The sequence below is a fragment of the Bactrocera tryoni genome, chromosome 4 (assembly GCF_016617805.1).
Source record: "Bactrocera tryoni isolate S06 chromosome 4, CSIRO_BtryS06_freeze2, whole genome shotgun sequence".
In the NCBI taxonomy this organism is placed as follows: domain Eukaryota; kingdom Metazoa; phylum Arthropoda; class Insecta; order Diptera; family Tephritidae; genus Bactrocera; species Bactrocera tryoni.
Genome location: NC_052502.1, coordinates 38597944 through 38616688, shown reverse-complemented (window position 1 = coordinate 38616688; position 18745 = coordinate 38597944). Strand labels below are relative to the sequence as shown.

The window sequence follows — 18745 nt, the reverse complement described above, 5'->3', positions numbered from 1 at the left end:
TTTTGTCACAAATTTAAATAATGCTGCCAAATGGTTCGAAGTAGTATAGTGTAGTAGTAGTGATTTTAAAAAATTTAAACTCGGGTTGCCGTCAGCAGCTTTTCATAAAGCAAAATCGCAAATTTTTTTTAAATAATAAGGGGAAATATAAAAAGATACACCAAATAAAATCCGTAGAGCGGACTGATGAATAATTAAGCTACTAATTCCCACTATTTTGACTATAAAATTGCATTCAAATCCAAAAAAAATCATTTGCTGACATATGCAAAAAGGTTTTCGTGAAGCTGAATATTTAAAACGCTTAAAATTATAAAACTATCCTGTAACAACAAACGTAAAGTATTCGCATGGAATGCCATGACTTGAAAGCATTTCCGTGAATATAAATATGGCTAACCGTAAGAGAGTAAACATTAACTGATGCCATAAACGCCGTCTGGAGGGATGTATTCTTAAATTATCAAATGATGATGAGATGATGTATGATTCAGTGATATGGTGGTCTTGAGCCTTCATCTGTATATCGTCACCTAAAATGCAAAATAACATAACAACATTTTCGGAAATTTACAGTGGCATCAATGAAACACGAAATAAAATGGAACATAAGTTAAACAAAATTTTAATATTAGTTAAAACTGGTTTATATCTGACCGCAGAATCTGAAAATATTGAACATATGTAATATTATGTATGTAATTTGAAGTAGTGAAGCGTAATCAATAAGCCACTCAATTTCGAATTTTTTGATGATACGTTATTTTGCATTTTAGGTGACGATATATACTTTTCCTTTATTCTCTATGTTTATAATCCTTTTTATGGATACACTTAAAATACTGAAGTTCAAAATGCCGACACATCAGAATGCCTACGAAATTTAAATGGGTGTATAACGTAATGCCGACAATCAAAATCTCGAAATTTATAATTCCGACAATCAAAATGCGAATTCTACCGATTAAGGGTTATGATCCTGAGCGTGTTCGTGGGCAGAGGCCGAAGGCGAACGTACAATACCGAAGTTCAAAATGCCGACACATCAAAATACCGACAAATCAGAATACCGAAAACTCAAAATGCGGACATGTGACAAATATTTTATCGGGGATACACTAAAAATATCGAAATTCACAATGCCGACACATCAAAATACCGACAAAATTTAAAAATGCAGCTAAATCAAAAAACCGACAAATCAGAACACCGAAAAATCAAAATAGCGACAAACTAAAATGCCGATACGGAATTGGTATTTAAAACAGCGAATTTCACTTCCTAATGCATCTGTGGTTTGAAAATCTTAAAAAAGGTGGCATGTTCCCGCTCCGCAATAGATTTAAGAAAATATATTTAAATATGCAGCTAATTGAAGCACAGAAAGTGAATTGTACCGACTAAGGGTTGTGATCCTGTGCGTGTTCTTGGCCGGAGACTGAAGTCCGCAGTGCGGTACTTCTGCTTCAATTTCTTTAAATTTGGAGAATTCGTTCCTTGATTTGCATGGAAAAATCTCAAGGTGATATATGATTCTAGGAAAGCTCAATACTCTACCAAAATAACGAATTCTGAGGATGGAGTCATGTATAAAAGTTCACACAAGGAAAGTTCTCTAAGCGCCATTCACTTGGGAGTGCCCAAAAACGATTCTTTTACAAATGGCTCAAGCAGCTCATGACTTCTAGTCTTAGACCAAGTATCCTCTTGGTAAGAATATTCGTTCGAAGGCGAACTAAAGTGAGAAGGCGAAACATCCTTCCACAGGGTTGTGCGATGAAGAAGGACGATGTGACCACAAATGTTTTCAAAATCGTGCTTGGCGACTTTAAGGCCAGGTTAGGATGGGTTGAGACTGATTGACTACGATTGCGCCCGAAATATGGTTATCTGTAGTACTAGATTCCAGCACATAAAAATTTATCAAGTTAACTGGCTGTCTCCGGACCGAAAAGCCAGAAACCATTTCGTTCATGTTGTGATAGATTGCAATGGAGAGAAAGTGGAGCAGACGTTCCATTGGCCGACTATGAAGAAGTTCGAAAAGCAATTACCCGTCTGAAGAACAACAAAGGGGCGGGGCCGATGGATTGCTGGCCGAGATATTTAAGCACGGCGACGACAAAATGCAGCCCAACGATTGGAATTTAAGTGTGCTCTGCCCAATCCACAAAAAGGGAAACCAGATTGTGCCAACTATAGTGAAATAAATCTCTTAAACATCGCATATAAGGTTCTATCGAGCGTATTGCAAGAATGATTAAAGCCCACCGTCAACAAACTGATTGGACCTTATCAGTGTGGCTTTAGGCCTGGCAAATCAGAAACTGACCAGATATTCACCATGAGCCAAATCTTGGAAAAGACCCTTGCAAACAGAATCTACACACACCACATTTTCGTCGATTTCAAAGCTGCTTTTGACAGCCCGAAAATGAGCTGCCTTTATGCCGGGATGTCTGAACTAATACGGCTGTGCAAACTGACGTTGAGGAATACCAAAAGCTTCGTCAGTATCGGGAAGGACCACTTCGAGCCGTTTGATACCAAACTAGGTTTCAGACAAGGCGACTACCTATCGTGCGAATCCTTCAATCTGTTGCTGGAGAAAATAATTCGAGCTGCAGAACTTAATCCAGCAGGTACAATCTTCTATAAGAGTGTACAGCTTCTGGCGTAACAAGACCTCTGTAGGAATCTCTACTTCAGGCGACTCTCCGAGCAGTAGGGTGGGGAAAACCGGTGGAATTCCGCCGGCAACCGACATAGGTAGAGCTTTCATATGCTTCGGAATCGCCAGCAACAGCAAAGGAACCTCTGCTAAAATCATGAAGGGCTCTACAGGCGGTAGAAGAAGGACAGCGATAACTAGGAAGCTGAAGGCTGACCACCGCTTAGCGGCCAGAACCAAAACCAGCGGTCAAGCGACAAAAGTCACACGAGGGGGAAGACTCCCTTCAAAATAAGACTGCGAACGGAGGCTGCGCCAACTTTTAGCGAAATCGCTAAAAACGTTGGCTCAATAGAGCTAGGCGCGTTCGACCGCAGCAGAGAGGATGGTTGGTGGATGGTGTCTCGCGAGGAATGGAAGATAGTGGCGGCGGCCATCTCTTCTGTCTTCCTGGGGGTAATTCAAGGACACCCAGGGTCACCCCCAAGGTGTGAGAGTGCCGAATGGCACCATGGGCTTCATAAGCTCATAACATGTGACGATGAACGATCGGCTGTCCTATACAAGGAGGCAATCTCTCGAGTGTGGGAGGTTTGAAAAGAAGCAAAGAGCCGTGACTGGAGTCTAATTAGATTGGAGAGAACCGACGAATCATATCGGCAAGCGCTGATTCTGCTAAATGCAGAATCCGGCGGTCCTCTCAGCAAAACCAAGGGAGCCATTAGCTATGGTTCTCTGGATACTCTCGACTGTTGCCAGGGCCGATGGTGTTCAGCCTTCAGATGCGGCGGGCATGACGGATGGAGATGGTGAAACGACCTTGAAGAACGAACCAAGTCTCTGTGACATCGCGACTTCTGGGGGCGATTCGGCCTTCAGTATCGAACAGCTGTTTGAGGAGGTGAGGGTCGAGAACAACGTGAGCGCTAAGCTAGAGCTCTTGGAGGAGAGTCTGAAGGATGAGATACCTCCAACATGCAAAGGCGGCCACCGCCAACTTACAGCTTCATCTATTTTTAGATGTCGTCCTGATCCAGGAACCGTGGCTGATGAGTAACGGCATCTCTGGACTGAGGACGAAGAGTCACAAGCTGTTGGCGATCAACGATATAGGTAGAAGCAGATCCTGCATGATGATCCGAAATGAACTAACGGGGTTTCTTTTACCTAATTCCAGAAACGCTGATATGGTGACGGCTGAGCTGGAGTGTGACACCGGAGATCTGTGGATAATCCCTGCATATATGCCGCACGACGATGAGGTGGAACCACCTCCGTTACAGTTGAGGAAAACCTTGGCTGAGGCGTCTCGAAGAGGAACTGTCGTCATCATTGGTTCCGACGGCAACTCGTTTCATCCAGTTTTGTGCAGCTGGAGCACAAATAACATAGGTGAGTCGTTATTTGATTTCATTGTCACTGAAAAGCTTTGCATTTGTAGTAAAGGAAACTCTCCTAAATTTGTGACTGCAGGCAGGGAGGAGGCTCTGGACCTCACCCGGAATTGGTCCTTTGATCTCAAACTGGAAGGTACTTGACGAGCACTCCTTCTCTGATCATAGGTATATTGGGTTCAATCTAGTCGGGGAATGTCCGCCTAGAAAATCTTTTAGGAATCCTAGGAACACAAACTGGGAAATGTACGGCAAGAAGCTCCGTCAAACCCTTCCACGGGCGCCGGGTGGAAACTTATTAGTTACCACGGACACGGTGGACGGGTGGTTCGAAGCCTTCAGCTCAGCATGAAAAACGGCTCTGGAGAGCTCATGTCCACTGAAGACACCGAAACGATTGACCCTTCGTTTGAGTTTCTTGAGGACTTCTACGTTAGATTTTGACAAATTTAACATCTGGGCAATTAAACAAATACTTAGTCGTCGATCTGAGTTCAAAACTTTGCGCACACGAGTCGCATTGTCGGTGTTTGTCGAAGTCGCAGGTTTCCCAGAAAGGCCCTCCAAAAAGGTCTGGTGCCACCGAAACACATCACTTCTTGCTAAAGCAACATCTGGGTAAGCCTGCTTGATCATATCAAACGTCTCTGTCGCAGATATATCGAGTTTCACACAGAATTGCGTACCTCTGCTATAACGAACGCTGCATTTTCGGCTTGCACCATTCACAGAAAATCACCGCGCGAAAATGTTTGTCCTAACTCTCAAGTTGCTCGGAGACAACTGACCAGCTGCTTGTTCGTTAACTAGGAATGCCCTTTACCGAATCCAGTCGGTAGTGCAGTCGCAGCGAAAGAAAATCAGTCCTATTACTTTCCGAACAAACCCTGTATGTTCTCATTACCGATAAAGCTGGAGTGTTTTCGTCCATTCGGACGACATACGATATTCGCCGTGACCAAATCGCAAAGGACCATAAATCTTTCGCAGAACTTTTCTCTCGAAAACTCGCAACGTCGACTCATCACTTTGCACCATATAGCAGGACGGGAATTATAGAGTTTGGTTTTTGTCCGTCGAGAAAGGACTTTACTTCTCAATTGCATAATTAGTCCAAAGTAGCACCTGTTGGCATGAAATATTCTGCGTTGGGTTTCGAGGCTGACATATTTGGGGGGGTTGATGCTGGTTCCAAGATAGACGAATTTATCTACAACTTCGAAGTTATGACTGTCAACAGTGACGTGGGTGCTTAGTCGCAAGTGCGACGACTGTTTGTTTGATGACAGGAGTTATTTCGTCTTGCCCTCGTTCACCACCAGACCCATTTACTTCGTTTCCTTATCTATTCTAGAGAAAGCAGAACTAATGGCGCGGTTGTTAAGGCCAATGATGTCAATATCATCAGCATACGCCAGCAGCTGTACACTCTTATAGAAGATTGTAGCTTCTCGGTTTAGTTCTGCAGCTCGAATTATTATCTCCAGAAGTAGGTTGAAGAAGTCATAGGAAATAGAGTTGTCTTGTCTGAAACCTCGTTTGGTATCGAACGACTCGGAGATGGCCTCTCCGATTCTGACGGAGTTTTTGGTGTTGCTAAACGTCAGTTTAGCAGCTTTGAAACCGACGAAGAGGTGGTGAGTGTCGATTCTCTTTTCACGGGTCTTGTCCAAGATTTGGCGCATGGTAAATATCTGGTCAATGGTTGATTTGCCAGGCCTAAAGCCACATTGATAAGCTTTAGTTAAAATGTATTTGTGCTGCTATTTCACGAATAGACTTTTTTGATCAGCCGACGAAATAACAATAGCTTTTTGTGACAAAGAATGCTACGTTTGCTTGAACATAATATTTTTTAGCAATGAAGTGTAAAGCAAAATGTCTAAAAAGTTTCCCTGCAAAGCCGTATGACCGCTATATTGGAATAATCTCATTGATAGAGCTATTGGTTATTTTCCTGTTTCATTTGATGCTTTTCTCGCAGCACAGATATTGTAAGCTTAGCGCACACTGCGTCAGTCGAACGTATTTTGAGAGCGCAACGGTGGACAAAAAATTCAATATCTTCTGAATGGCATGAATGAACAAAGCTTTGTTAGCAGATTATTAAAGGAGAACGTTTTCCGTGTTGGGTCGCATAGTTTGCAATTTTTTTAGCGTGAAGAAGGCATACAAAATTTTTAATTGTTTAAGAAAAATAGATGTAAAATAGTATTATTTAAACAAATTGACCATGAAAAAATATTTATAATATAGCACGAAAATTCTTCTTTTAGTACACGAAATTTCATCAATTTATCTTCAGTAATTTATGAGAAAATAATTTTACAATTTTATAAAATTCAACCTTCAATAGCATTAGCAAAAAATTTTATTTTAACGAGATCACGAGGTATGGTCTGATCCTCACATAATGATGTGCTAATTTTCAAAATTATTCATGAACAACCAATATTCACCTAAATTGACAGTTTGCTGTGGTTTTTGATCTGGAGGAATCATCGGTCCGTAGCTCTTTCGAAATAAATTGTATAAATCAACCACAATCCATGAGAACAAAACTTTGTGGTTAATTAAATTGGTTTTAATTGAAATTAAGTAACTAGTTGTAATTAAACTAATTTATTTTATGAACAAAAAATCGACATCTTTCGCAACCCGTTACGTACTGAAGTTCAAGTCATTGAAGAGGTGAAAACCGAAATTCAACTTGAAAATTTGTTTACAAAACCTAACCCACAGGCTTCTACTTTTACGACGGGAAATGGTCTTTTGCTCCCCTATACTATAGTAGTCGTAGCTTTAGTGTTTAAAAACAATCGTTTTTGACGGCTTTGCCCGTTTGCTAATAGTAGGATTCTAATAGTTGTACGTCAACGTACTACCTAAGACCATAAGTTTATGCTATTTACAATTAATTTTGCAGTTTTAACAAACAATTTAAGATCATAATTCCCTTAGCAATAATTTCATCTCCTAAGACACAGCTGAAGCAATTTGACAATGCTAAGTTTTTCGGCTTTGAGATATTTTATGTTGAACATTCTGATTTTGACACTAAATTATCTTGATTACATACCTGTAATTATGAATTTTTTGCCACCAAGTGGACCAGAAAATCTTGCTTCAATAACTCGAACATTTGTAATTTTTATTATAGTAATCCCAATACTGCAAAATACTCGGTTGGATATTGGACCAAACCAATTTTTTTCGAGAGATTGAGTCATAAGTATAAAAGTAACTGTAAAAAAAGTAATTGCTTCGTTTTTCGAAACCGAAAATTAAAAATGATGTGTGAAAGAAGCAAAATTTCGTTCTTCAAAGATAAATATTCCGATTTTGGAGAAAAAAGTTTGGTACAATACTAGGAAAAAGTATTTTTTGTCGTATTCTAAATTGTTTGTATTTTTTTGTGGAATCTCGATTTTTTTTTACTATTTTTTATATTGTTGTAAAGCCAAATTCGAATATAGTATGTATAGTCTCGCATATTAGTCATCTATTTTTGCACCCTCTCTACATACACGGACCTCGAAATGAACTACGTCAAATTTTTAGGCTTTAGGATGCTATTGTATAATGCAAACTATTTTTCTTATTAAACCTTTTCTTATTTACCATTTTCTGAAAAATTTAGAGTTTGTATTTCGTTTATTCTTTATATGCCAAAGCTCACATTATTTTATGAAAAATTTTTCAAAATATTTTAAAATTTTCATACAACGAAAATGTCGGTATAATATAGCATATAACTACACTGGAAAAAATCAATAATTGTGAAATACAAAAACATTTACTGTTAATACAAATTTAGTACATATTACAAAAGCAACATAATTTGCAGTAGTATGCATATATTTTTAAGCCACGTATTTAATCTAAGCTAATGTTATGTTTGCTACGTACATATGTATGTATACATAATATGTTATATGCATTCGTGTATATACATATACAAAAAATGCTGTCCTATGTTATCAACACTAGACATTACTATTTATACAAAAATAATTTTTCTTATTATCATATCGCTTATACATACACGATGGAGCAAGTATTTAAACTTCCTTATCAAAACGCAAAAATAATAACTTAATGGGCACTATTTAGAAGATACAATAATACTATGGACATACGTATTAAGCAAACACTACTTCATTTCTAATAAAATAAATTATAGCATGATCTTTGAACATTACTCTCTACGAAATGGTATATAAAGTGGTATATTCACTAATTCTGAGTAGTCCCATTTTGACTATTGGAAAAGCACATCGCACAGACATGTACTTGAAACAGCTATTTATTTTAAGTTTCATCGTTTTTGCGGTAAGGGTTTTTTGCAAGAATTTAAAAAAAATTACCGACTGTACGTTATCTTAAATAATGATTACATATTTCAGAGCGTCAGTGCTCGCTCAATACGCGAGGTTGCATCCGATCACGAAGTGCCATCGATTTTAAATTTATTTGAGACTATTAACGAGAATTTTAAGAAATTCGGAGATACGGTTTCAAAATCATTTAATGCGCAGAAGTTTGAAGAAAGTGGCCGAGATGTTGCTAAACAATTAGATGAGTGGGGTGCAAATATCAAGAAAGAGGTAAATTCGATAAGTTAGTAGGTCAATATTATTTTTCTAAACTTATTCTATTGATTTCAGACTGAAAACTTGAAAGATAACGAAGCTGTCAAGAGTTTAAGAGAATCAGTAGATAAAGCTCTGGAAGAAATCAAACAATCACCCGATGTAAAAGTCGTAATTGAAAAATATAAAACTGGTTCAGATGCGTTTATAGCCAAAATAAACAAAATAAGGGAGACTGAAGAGCCAAAGTTGCAAGATCTTTCCAAGAAGATTTTGGAACAAACCACTACAACACTGCAGGATATCGCCAATATTTTTCAAAAAGATGTAAAGCAATAAATTAATACTTGAAAATAGCTGCGCGAAAAATATATATGTAAGTGCATAAATTCTTACAAAGTAATCGCTTAATCTCTGAAATGTAGTTGCATTTTTGTATTACTTTAAAGCATTAATTTATATTACTTGAAATTTGATGAAATTTTAAACACGTGTTTCTTTGCGGAATGGTGAGGTTTTTTCTACAAAAATAAAAAGGTTTACAGATATCACAAGATTGCTGAGAAAAGGTCTTTCTAGCTTCTCTTCACACATCGTGAAAATGGGTGAAATCAGATGATTTTTTCTATTTCTCATATAAAGATTCTGTTGAAAACTACAAAAAGTACTTGGCATGCATCGGTTGATATTAAGCTATTTTTATAAGTTTAATATTGGATATTCTATAGTTTAATGCAAAAAATTTATATAGTCACTACACATATTCCCATATATAATAATTTCGTTATTATAATATACTTCATGTGGAATATCTCAAACAGTATGTGAGCTATTTTCACAAAATTAGGTGAAACGTGCTCTCGAAGATAATTCAGTAAAGACAAAAGAGAATGCAATCAGTCCAGACTTTTATACTCTTGCAATATGTTACTGCAGAGTATAATAGTTTTGTTTATCTAAGGCTGGTGGTCATCCATGCAACAATTTGCATTGTGTATGGCTATCTATTCGTCCGTCTGCCCGTACAAGCTGTAACTTGTAAATAAAATCTAAGATATCTTTACGTTTACGTGTTTTTTTTTTACTCTTGGCGTAGACACCGCTTACGCGATTATAGCCGAGTTAACAGCGCGCCAGTCGTTTCTTCGTTTCGCTACGTGGCACCAATTGGATATTCCAAGCGAAGCCAGCTCCTTCTCCACCTGGTTCTTCCAACGGAGTGGAGGTCTTCCTCTTCCTCTGCTTCGCAAAGGACCATAAATCTTTCGCAGAACTTTTCTCTCGAAAACTCGCAACGTCGACTCATTAGTTGTTGTCATCGTCCAAGCCTCTGCACCATATAGCAGGACGAGAATTATGAGTGACTTATAGAGTTTTATAGGTTTTTGTTCGTCGAGAGAGGAATTTACTTCTCAATTGTCTACTCAGTCCGAAGTAGCACTTGTTGGCAAGAGTGAATCGATCAGCAAGTTACAAATAGGTCGGCACGTGAACTGCAATAAAGCGCTTTGTGGGATATTTACTTTTGAAATTCATGAAAGTTTTCCGACTGTTGTGCGTCTCGCGGTTCAACTTATTTAAGTCATTGCGTATTGTGAATGGTACGATGTGTGCAACTTTTTGAGAAGCATGCCAGCAATTATGGGATACGAACAAAATGACATTGCCAAAGACTTTTTACGTCGTATTCGCTAAGAATGGGCAAATTTCGGTTGATACTTCCAGCGGTTTGATATCAATTCCACCTGCATTTTGTCAATTCACTTCAACGAAAAATGAACTCATTATGGCCAAATTTTCGTAACTACGATTCCTTGAGTGCACGCGCAATTTTAGCTGCCAAAAATACCGGTGTTAATGACTTAAACTGGAAGATTCAAAGTCAAATACTGGGAGGTTTGCGCTTATACAAATCGATCGATCGTCTTGACAATGAAGGCGAAGCCGTGCATTATTCAGTGGAATTTCTAAATTCTTTAAAGAGGCTTGGTGTGCCGCAGCATCATTTGCGTTTCGAATACAAGGGGACAGCCATTTCAGTTCAAACGTATTCAGTTCCCAGGGAAAATCAACAGAACACAAGGATAGTCGCTAGAAGAGTGTGGCATAAATCTGGAAATGCTATGTTTTTCACACGGCTAGATATATGTAGGTGGCGTGCTCATAAGTTGGAAACCCATCTTCTGTACATACATTTATGCACCAGAACAGAAACCAAAAAAATTCGTTTATCAAGCTGCGCTACATTAAAAAAAAATTTATAAAAATCGCAAATATTTATTTTCAAGACAATATAAATTTAACTTTCTTTTCATTTCAAAACACATAATTTCACGCAAGGTAACGGCTGCGGGGTCAGCTAGTTTAAAATAAATGTATCAGCTGGGCAATAAGTTTGATGCTACTTGCGTCGTATATTTCGCTTTAGTTAAATTTTTTCTCTTATATGAATGGGGTATTGAGAATCCACAGCAATTTTCCTTACTTTTGCTATACTTTTCCAAGCTGCATGATGCATACAAGGTTTGTCCGGAAAGTAATAGGACTGAGCCGATTTAAAAAAATTGATTGAACCAATCGTTCCAATTCTTTAAAAACATTCAAAATAGGTTCCTTCTGCATCTATGCGGCTCGATTTCCAAGAATGAAGGCGTCACGGAAGGCTCTCTCCGAAAAAGCGTTGGGAGCCGAGGTGCATGCTGCTTGGATCCCCTCTGTCGTCTCAAAATGCTTGTCTTTCATCGGCCTTTTCAGGCAAGGAAACAAAAAAAGTCCGGGGCTACAACTGGGCTGTAGGGCGGCTACGGAAACGTTGGGATGCCGGTCTTGTTTATGTAGCTGTTCCAATCGGCTGCAATATCTTGTCGGATCCGATTGACCTTTCGTTTGAGTCTCTTGAAGATTTCCACGTAAAACTTGGCGTTGACCGTTTGTCCAGGAGAAACAAATTCATGGTGGACGATGCCTTTGATGTCAAAAAAGACAATGAGCATCGTTTTCACTTTGGATTTGCTCATTCATCAGCGACACCCTTCCGGCCCTCCAAAAAAACCTGGTGCCACCGAAACACACCACTTTTGGCCAAAGAAACATCTGGGTAAGCCTGCTTGATCATATCAAACGCGTTCCTCTGCTCTAACGTACGCTGCATTTTCGGCTTGCATCACTTACAGAAACACGTCGCGTGACAATGTTTGGCTGGACTCTCCAGGCGATCGAAGACAACTGACCAGCCGTTAGCTAGGAACGCCCTCTTCCCAATTAAGTTGCTGCGCGCTCCGAAGTACAGTCGAGGCGGAAGGCAAGGCAGAAGGAAATCAGTCCTATTACTTTGCGGACAAATCCTGTACTTGTTGTAAAGCGAAAAATTTCAAAGTCCTGTTGGTGTGTATTTATGTATATAGTCATATTTACTTTCATAACATTCCATGATCTTTCTGAAGCATTTGAAGAGGGTTGCTAAGCCATTGTAATGAAGAAGTAGCCATGTTAACTTTTATAGATGGACCACCAAGACGAGTCAAACTCCTCAAACCAAGCGATTTTGAAAACTAGTCGATACTCTCAAAGTAGTTTTATAATTTTGTAAAAAAAGTCTTTTTGTATTTTTAATCAAATTTTAATTTATTTTTTATTCTTCCCTTTTTTATACAGAATTTTCAAAATATAGCGAATTTCTCCATTATGATCACTCATTTTTGAACAGCTGTAACTTTTTTTCAACTTCTTGGAATCTAATTTTTTTTAGTTAAATGAAGCTTACACACCTTTCTAACACTATATGGTTGCTTCGCAGCTATATATTTCCGATTTGTTCCCCTATTTGAATGAATTTTCGTGTCACTATCTGCTCTGCAGCTCTGTGAATTACGTTCAGTCGTCTAGTGGAACGGTATATTATATACATATATGTATATGTACATTATATGGTATAAAATCAAGCGGATGTTTAAAAACTTTTGTATTAGATATATGGAGACAAGGGGAAGCATAGGGCTGATTTCATTCATTTTAAGCAAGGGGTTCCATTTTTATTGGTGACGTATTTTCGTGAATTTCATTACGGTTCTTGTGTATTGGCCGACAGATGGGTTATAAAGTCAGCCAGAAGTTTGAAAACTCTGTGACATTTGAAAAGTTAAAGTCCGATTTTGTATTTTTTGCAGCAATACGTTGCGAGAGTATAAAAATAAGTTGGTTCAGCAATGGTTAGAAATGTTATAAGTAAAGGTAAAGTAGAACCTTGCCTGCACTGGAATAAGTTGTACTTCACATTAAAACTGGTGAAGCTCATAAGATATATTAGAAAGTAAAATAATTGAATCCTTAGTTATAAATTTATAAATATATTTAGTTCTTAATTTAATTACTTATTAAATACACGGTGATTAATGAATTGTTTATTAACGGTGTTGCCGCATGTACATATGTATATTTGTATTAACAGCCTAAATATTTTTTAACTAATATACATATATTAGATGCATACTTACTATTAATAAAAAAATTAAAGTTAATGAATTTTGCATATATTTTTTTAAATTTATTATTTGATTAGGGATGTAAAAAGAATTAAAAGAGGGTTTAAGAATTAATATCATGTGCAAAATCCATTTCGTAAATCATAGTAGTGTAGTGTTTTTATTGGAATATATTATTTTATACTTCTTGTTGGTTTAATAAGTTTACTTGATGGTGGTGGCAATTTACAAAATCCAGTGGCATCGAAAACAGGAAGCAATTCACGCACTCGACTACTCTTATTTCCATCGAAAATTCTAAAATAATTAGATACATATGCATTTTAAAAATGTCTCATGTTATTCTATAATAAGAAACTCGTTTAACAAAAGATTGTCAGAAATAAAATCATAATTTCGTATAATGAAAACAGGTGAACACTTTAAACAGATATTTTATTTATACGACAGTCTTTTTTAAATGAATTTTATATACCGTCTTTTATAGTCAATTTTTACATCCTTCATTTGAAGATTTGCTTCTGTTGGAAAAAAGGTCGCATCGTAAAAGTTTAGTCCATTTTGCAGTAGTATATTATATTCATCCATTGAAGCTAATGTTATTCGAATTACCGACGTAGTTGATTCTCGGCGGTCTGTTTTCTCAGCAACTTCAGTTCTAACTGTAAGAATTCATGAGAGAATAAGTTAAGCGAAATTTTTAGTTAAGTCCGAATGTCAAATAAATATATAAGCTCTATATATTTCAAAAACCTCAAAACTCATTAGAAAGTATACAGTCATTCACTTAAAAATGTTCTGAAAATTTTCATTCAATGACTTTTAATTCTCGTATATAACCTTCACTCATTAATTAATAAGAGAAATTCGTAATAGTTAATATTCTCACAATAAATTTTAATTTCACTCTGTGTAATAAAATCCGTTAGAATTCATTATCCTTTACGCGACGTAACTGTCAATGGATTAAATCAGTTTTGTTATCTTATTCATTTTTATTATAAGCCATAGACAAACTTAGGGAAACCTGATAATCCAAAGGGGCTACATTTAACAAAGTGGGTATACTAGGAAAAGTCAATCAGAGAATCGGAAATCATTATATTAGGGATATGTGGCCAAGACCGAGGTGTATACCGATTTTATCCAAATTCCGCTTTAAGCCGCATTGTATTTGAGAAAACCTGTCCACACAATTTTATTAAAATATTATATCACGTATTTTCCCTAATACAAAGAGTTTAAAATTTGAATGGGGGATAGGGGAAAGTTTGTACGGATTGCATTGACTTTTTACATTACTTGTTTTTAACCATTTTATGTATTTAAGTATCATGAGATAATAACCATAATAATAACACTTCCTCGGCACAGGTACGTTAGAGTGCAGAAGCAGCGATTTACAACTCTGACTTTTGCTTGACACATGTAATAAAGTATCCTTTTTGCTACTTCCTTTAGCAAACTAGAGTTACCAGCTAGTTACGAAGTAAAATCTCCAAAATAATTACGAAGTAAAATCTTTTGTGGCACTTCAGTGGCCCTTTTGTGGGCCAAAATAAATAAATAACTGTGCTAAACAAATAAAACTAGTGCTAAGCGCTCAACGCATACTTTACGGTTGTTTCCTCCAACTTCGTATGTAACTCGAAGAAAAGCACCAGTCACCATTAAACGAACCATTAAACGAAAGTCGAGCCCCATCAAGAATACAAGCAACGCTTATTCTCTTTGCACTACTCGAATAATGCTAGTCAAACAGCTAGGAACTGCCAAGTCCCCACCAATCTATCTACGCCAACGGAGCTCTAATGAATTAATAAAAAGCTTAGCGTATATAATAGGCACTAACAACTTCCACATTGTACCCTTAAAGCAAGGCAAAATAGAGGAAAATTTTGCCAAGTTGTAACACTTCTGTCGGATAACAATGATCAGTTAAAAAGCTCGAAGGGTCTAGCAGTTGTCTTGAAGGACATTGGAGCTGCAGTAGGTTCGGAAGAAGTAAAAGAAGCCTTAGAAAACCAGGGTTTTAGTGTAAAATCCGTTATTAATGTTATAAATAAAAACAAAGGTCAGCAACCATGGAACTACCAAACTCGATTCAATTGAAAAAAATGAAGTGCACCCCATTTATAAATTGAAATTTTTGCTACACCACAGAATTTCTGTCGAAGAGACACATAAAAGAAATGGACCAGTGCAATGCATAAGTTGCCAAGAATTCGGCCACTCAAAATATTTCTGTACGTGTGTGCTTAGTTTATCGTTTTATCGTGAGTTACATCACTCCTCTAAATGCAATCGACAAAAGAAAGATTTAACTGCTTAGCAATCGAGGTTGCCCTGTTTACAAAGAACTTATAGCTAAACTACTGGTAAACGCGCGCAGATGGCTAATATGGTGCCTCTAGCACAAGAAACTGCGACAAAAACTGCAGATGCATTAAAAACAAATTCCGACAAAATGTCCTCAAACTCGAATATGGGTGGGGTGTAAAAGCTATGATACGTAATTTGACGCAGTGTATGACACAATTTATGTCCACCATGCAAAATATTATTCAGGACTTAATTAAAGTCCAAAATCAGATGTGGCGCGCGGCCGCGTCGTTAGTTCTGCTCTCTCAAGACTGGACAAGTGAGCGAGGGCAAGACGAAATATCTCCTGTCATCAAACAAACAGTCGTTGCACTCGCGACTTGGCTCTCACGTCACTGTTGACAGTCATAACTTTGAAGTCGTAGATAATTTCGTCTATCTTGGAACCAGCGTAAACACCACCAACAATGTCAGCCTGGAAATCCAACGCAGGTTAACTCTTGCCAACAGGTGCTACTTGGGACTGAGTAGGCAATTGAGAAGCAACCTCCTCTCTCGACGAACAAAAACCAAACTCTATAAGTCACTCATATTCCCGTCCTGCTATATGGTGCAGAGGCTTGGACGATGACAACAATTGATGAAGCGAATTAAAAGACAGCGGCTACGCTGGCTAGGTCATGTTGTCCGAATGGACGAAAACACTCCAGCTCTGAAAGTATTCGACGCAGTACCCGACGGAGGAAGCAGAGGAAGAGGAAGACCTCCACTCCGTTGGAAGGACTGGAGAAGAACCTGGCTTCGCTTGGAATATCCAATTGGTGCCACGTAGCGAAAAGAAGAAACGACTGGGGCGCTGTTGTTAACTCTGCTATAATCGCCAGTCAAGAGGAAGAATATATTACCTGCCACACACTAAACAAATTTTCCTGGGTTTCATTAAGTACGTCACATACAATCACCAATGATATAGAGTAAAGTTACCCGTATATTCGAAAATCCTGATGTTAGTTATACGGAAAGTAAAAGGACTAAGTCGATTTAAAAAAATTCACATCTGGGCCGTAGGGCGGCTGCGGAAGCGTTGGGACGCCGGCTTTGGTTAGATAGCTGTTCACAAGAAAGGCGGTGTGCGCGGGGCGTTGTCGTTGTGCAACTTTCAATCAGCAATTTTGGGACCATCTTCGCGCACACCTTGCGCATGTTCAAATGCTCCGTCACAATGCCATGAATCACAGATTTTTATAAATTTAACATCTGCGCAATTAAACAAATACTTAGTCGACGGTCTGAGTTCAAAACTTTACGCACATGAGTCACATTGTCGTTGTCTGTCGAAGTCGCAGGTCTTCCAGCACGGTCTTTATCAGCGATCTTTTCCCAGACTCTGAGTAAGCCAGTTTGATCATATTAAACGTCTCTGTCGCAGATTTACCGGGTTTCACACAGAATTTAAACACAGAGTTATCCTCCGATTTTATCTATATTTGCAGTGTCGATAGGGTTGCTAAAGGGGTTCGGTGTGGCCGAATTTGGTTATTTTAGCTTAAGTAGTTTAGAAGATATGTACATTAACCCAAATAAAGAGCGCCCACTATTTGGATGGTTATATTTTCGATCGGTATGAAATCTTTTCGCCATACATGACAAACTTAAATACATACATGCATCCCTAAATAACAGATCACCTAACTGAGGAAAAGAACTGCTAACTGTTCCTTTCAGGATTTTACTAAGAATATAATGCCAAGCCTTTCCCTACGTCTAGTAAGTGTAGGTAGATTTATAAGTTTTAAACGACTAGTAAATGGAGCAAGACTTATATCGGTGTTCTGCTTGTCACGATTGTCTCATGTCTCTAATTGTCACAATCGTAATTTAGTGACTCTGTTAGTCAGGACTCTCATTTTGGTATTCTGGCAGATACAGTATAGTAGTATACTGTATCAAGCTATCGCTTTCACGAGTGGACGGACGGGCACATAAAAAGCCGGAATTCAACTCGTCGAGCTGGAAACAGCCGATTGGTAAACAAAACTATTTTACTCAGTACAAAATGTTGGGACAGTATAAAAATAGGCCGCACTCCACTTTAGCTTTAATGGTAATCAGACCTAGTGAACAACTACTAACTACGTAAGTTTATCAGTATGTTATTTCGATAATTACCTTCTTGAATTTTTTCGTTTGACATTAATTGTTGAGTTTGGTAATGAAGACGTACTACTTCAACTACAGAATCGAACTTGTATAATGCATGCCTAATGTCTTCGACGGGTAAATCTTCAGGCACATCCATAACAAAGAGAGTGAATGTTTTTTTCGGTCGACAGGGAATCGCTATCTGTAAAGATATATTCATTCAATGGTAATTAGTTTCTTGTGAATTATTTTGAAATTGAAATATATTTATGTAAATAAAGAAAAATAAATAAGTAAGAAATGGCTAAGTTCGGGTGTAACCGTATATCTCATACCCTTGCAAAACTTTATACAAGTATTAAACAAGTAAACTTTATATTACTCTTGCAACTTGCAGAAATCAAAACCGGGGAAATACCTAAAGGTGTAAAAAACAGAGGATCAGAAACAATCACATATATACATATATACTTAAACTATATAACTCACACACTGACCGACATATTCGGCAAAAGGTTTGCTAGAAAAACGAAAATCATTATATGTAATATAAGGGAGTTAGAGTAGTATCGTCCCGATTTAATCTATTAACTATTATCATGTGACATACTAAAAAAATATTCCCTGGAGTTAGGGGTAGTTAGAATTTTGAAATTTTTTTTTTTTGTATTTTCGTTAAGTGTAATATCTTAAAAATATTCCCTGAAAATTTCCCGTTGATCCGATAATAAGTTTTTGAGTTATTCCACAAATAACAAAGAGAGCTCGGGCACTTCAAAGCGCTAGTGTAAAACTTTAAACGCGTTTTTCTCAAAACTATGTTTTTTGAACCGGTGACAAGTGTAACTCGAAAACCGTTCAGTAGATTTTAATGAAATTTCTACAGCTTTTATAATACAAAATATACTCGGGCCTGAGGCCGCCAATTTGTTAATTTTGAAAAAAAACTAAAGTCCTTCGATCAGGCCCGGGATTATCTATTTTTAAAACTATTTTTTTTTGTCTCCAAGGACTTATGCTAGTCACCGCAAGTACCTTTTTTTTGAACAGGGTCAAACAACAAGAAACAACTATAACTTTGTAAATTAAATTTTGTTTTTTTTTGAAATTTTCGTGACTTCAAGTCAACATATCCTATAATAA

At 37.5% G+C, this 18745-nt stretch overlaps 3 protein-coding genes across 3 annotated transcripts; 2 read left to right on the top strand and 1 right to left on the bottom strand.

The window, feature by feature from the left end:
* The first annotated feature begins 3318 nt into the window (after nucleotides 1–3318).
* On the top strand, nucleotides 3319–4057 carry LOC120775636. Its single transcript, XM_040105889.1, has 2 exons — nucleotides 3319–3784; nucleotides 3849–4057. The coding sequence occupies exon 1, from the start codon at nucleotides 3351–3353 to the stop codon at nucleotides 3726–3728; it is 378 nt and encodes a 125-aa protein (XP_039961823.1). The 5' UTR covers nucleotides 3319–3350; the 3' UTR covers nucleotides 3729–3784; nucleotides 3849–4057.
* Nucleotides 4058–8262: 4205 nt separating this feature from the next.
* LOC120774935 lies at nucleotides 8263–9145 on the top strand. The gene is made up of 3 exons (XM_040104814.1): nucleotides 8263–8397; nucleotides 8472–8672; nucleotides 8733–9145. Exons 1-3 carry the CDS (start codon nucleotides 8278–8280, stop codon nucleotides 8994–8996), a joined length of 585 nt encoding a protein of 194 aa, XP_039960748.1. The 5' UTR covers nucleotides 8263–8277; the 3' UTR covers nucleotides 8997–9145.
* Nucleotides 9146–13270: 4125 nt separating this feature from the next.
* On the bottom strand, nucleotides 13271–18105 carry LOC120773843. Its single transcript, XM_040102973.1, has 4 exons — nucleotides 18100–18105; nucleotides 17630–17804; nucleotides 13614–13800; nucleotides 13271–13435 (listed from the first exon to the last, which is right to left on the bottom strand). The coding sequence occupies exons 1-4, from the start codon at nucleotides 18103–18105 to the stop codon at nucleotides 13312–13314; spliced, it is 492 nt and encodes a 163-aa protein (XP_039958907.1). The 3' UTR covers nucleotides 13271–13311.
* Between the last annotated feature and the right edge of the window lie 640 nt (nucleotides 18106–18745).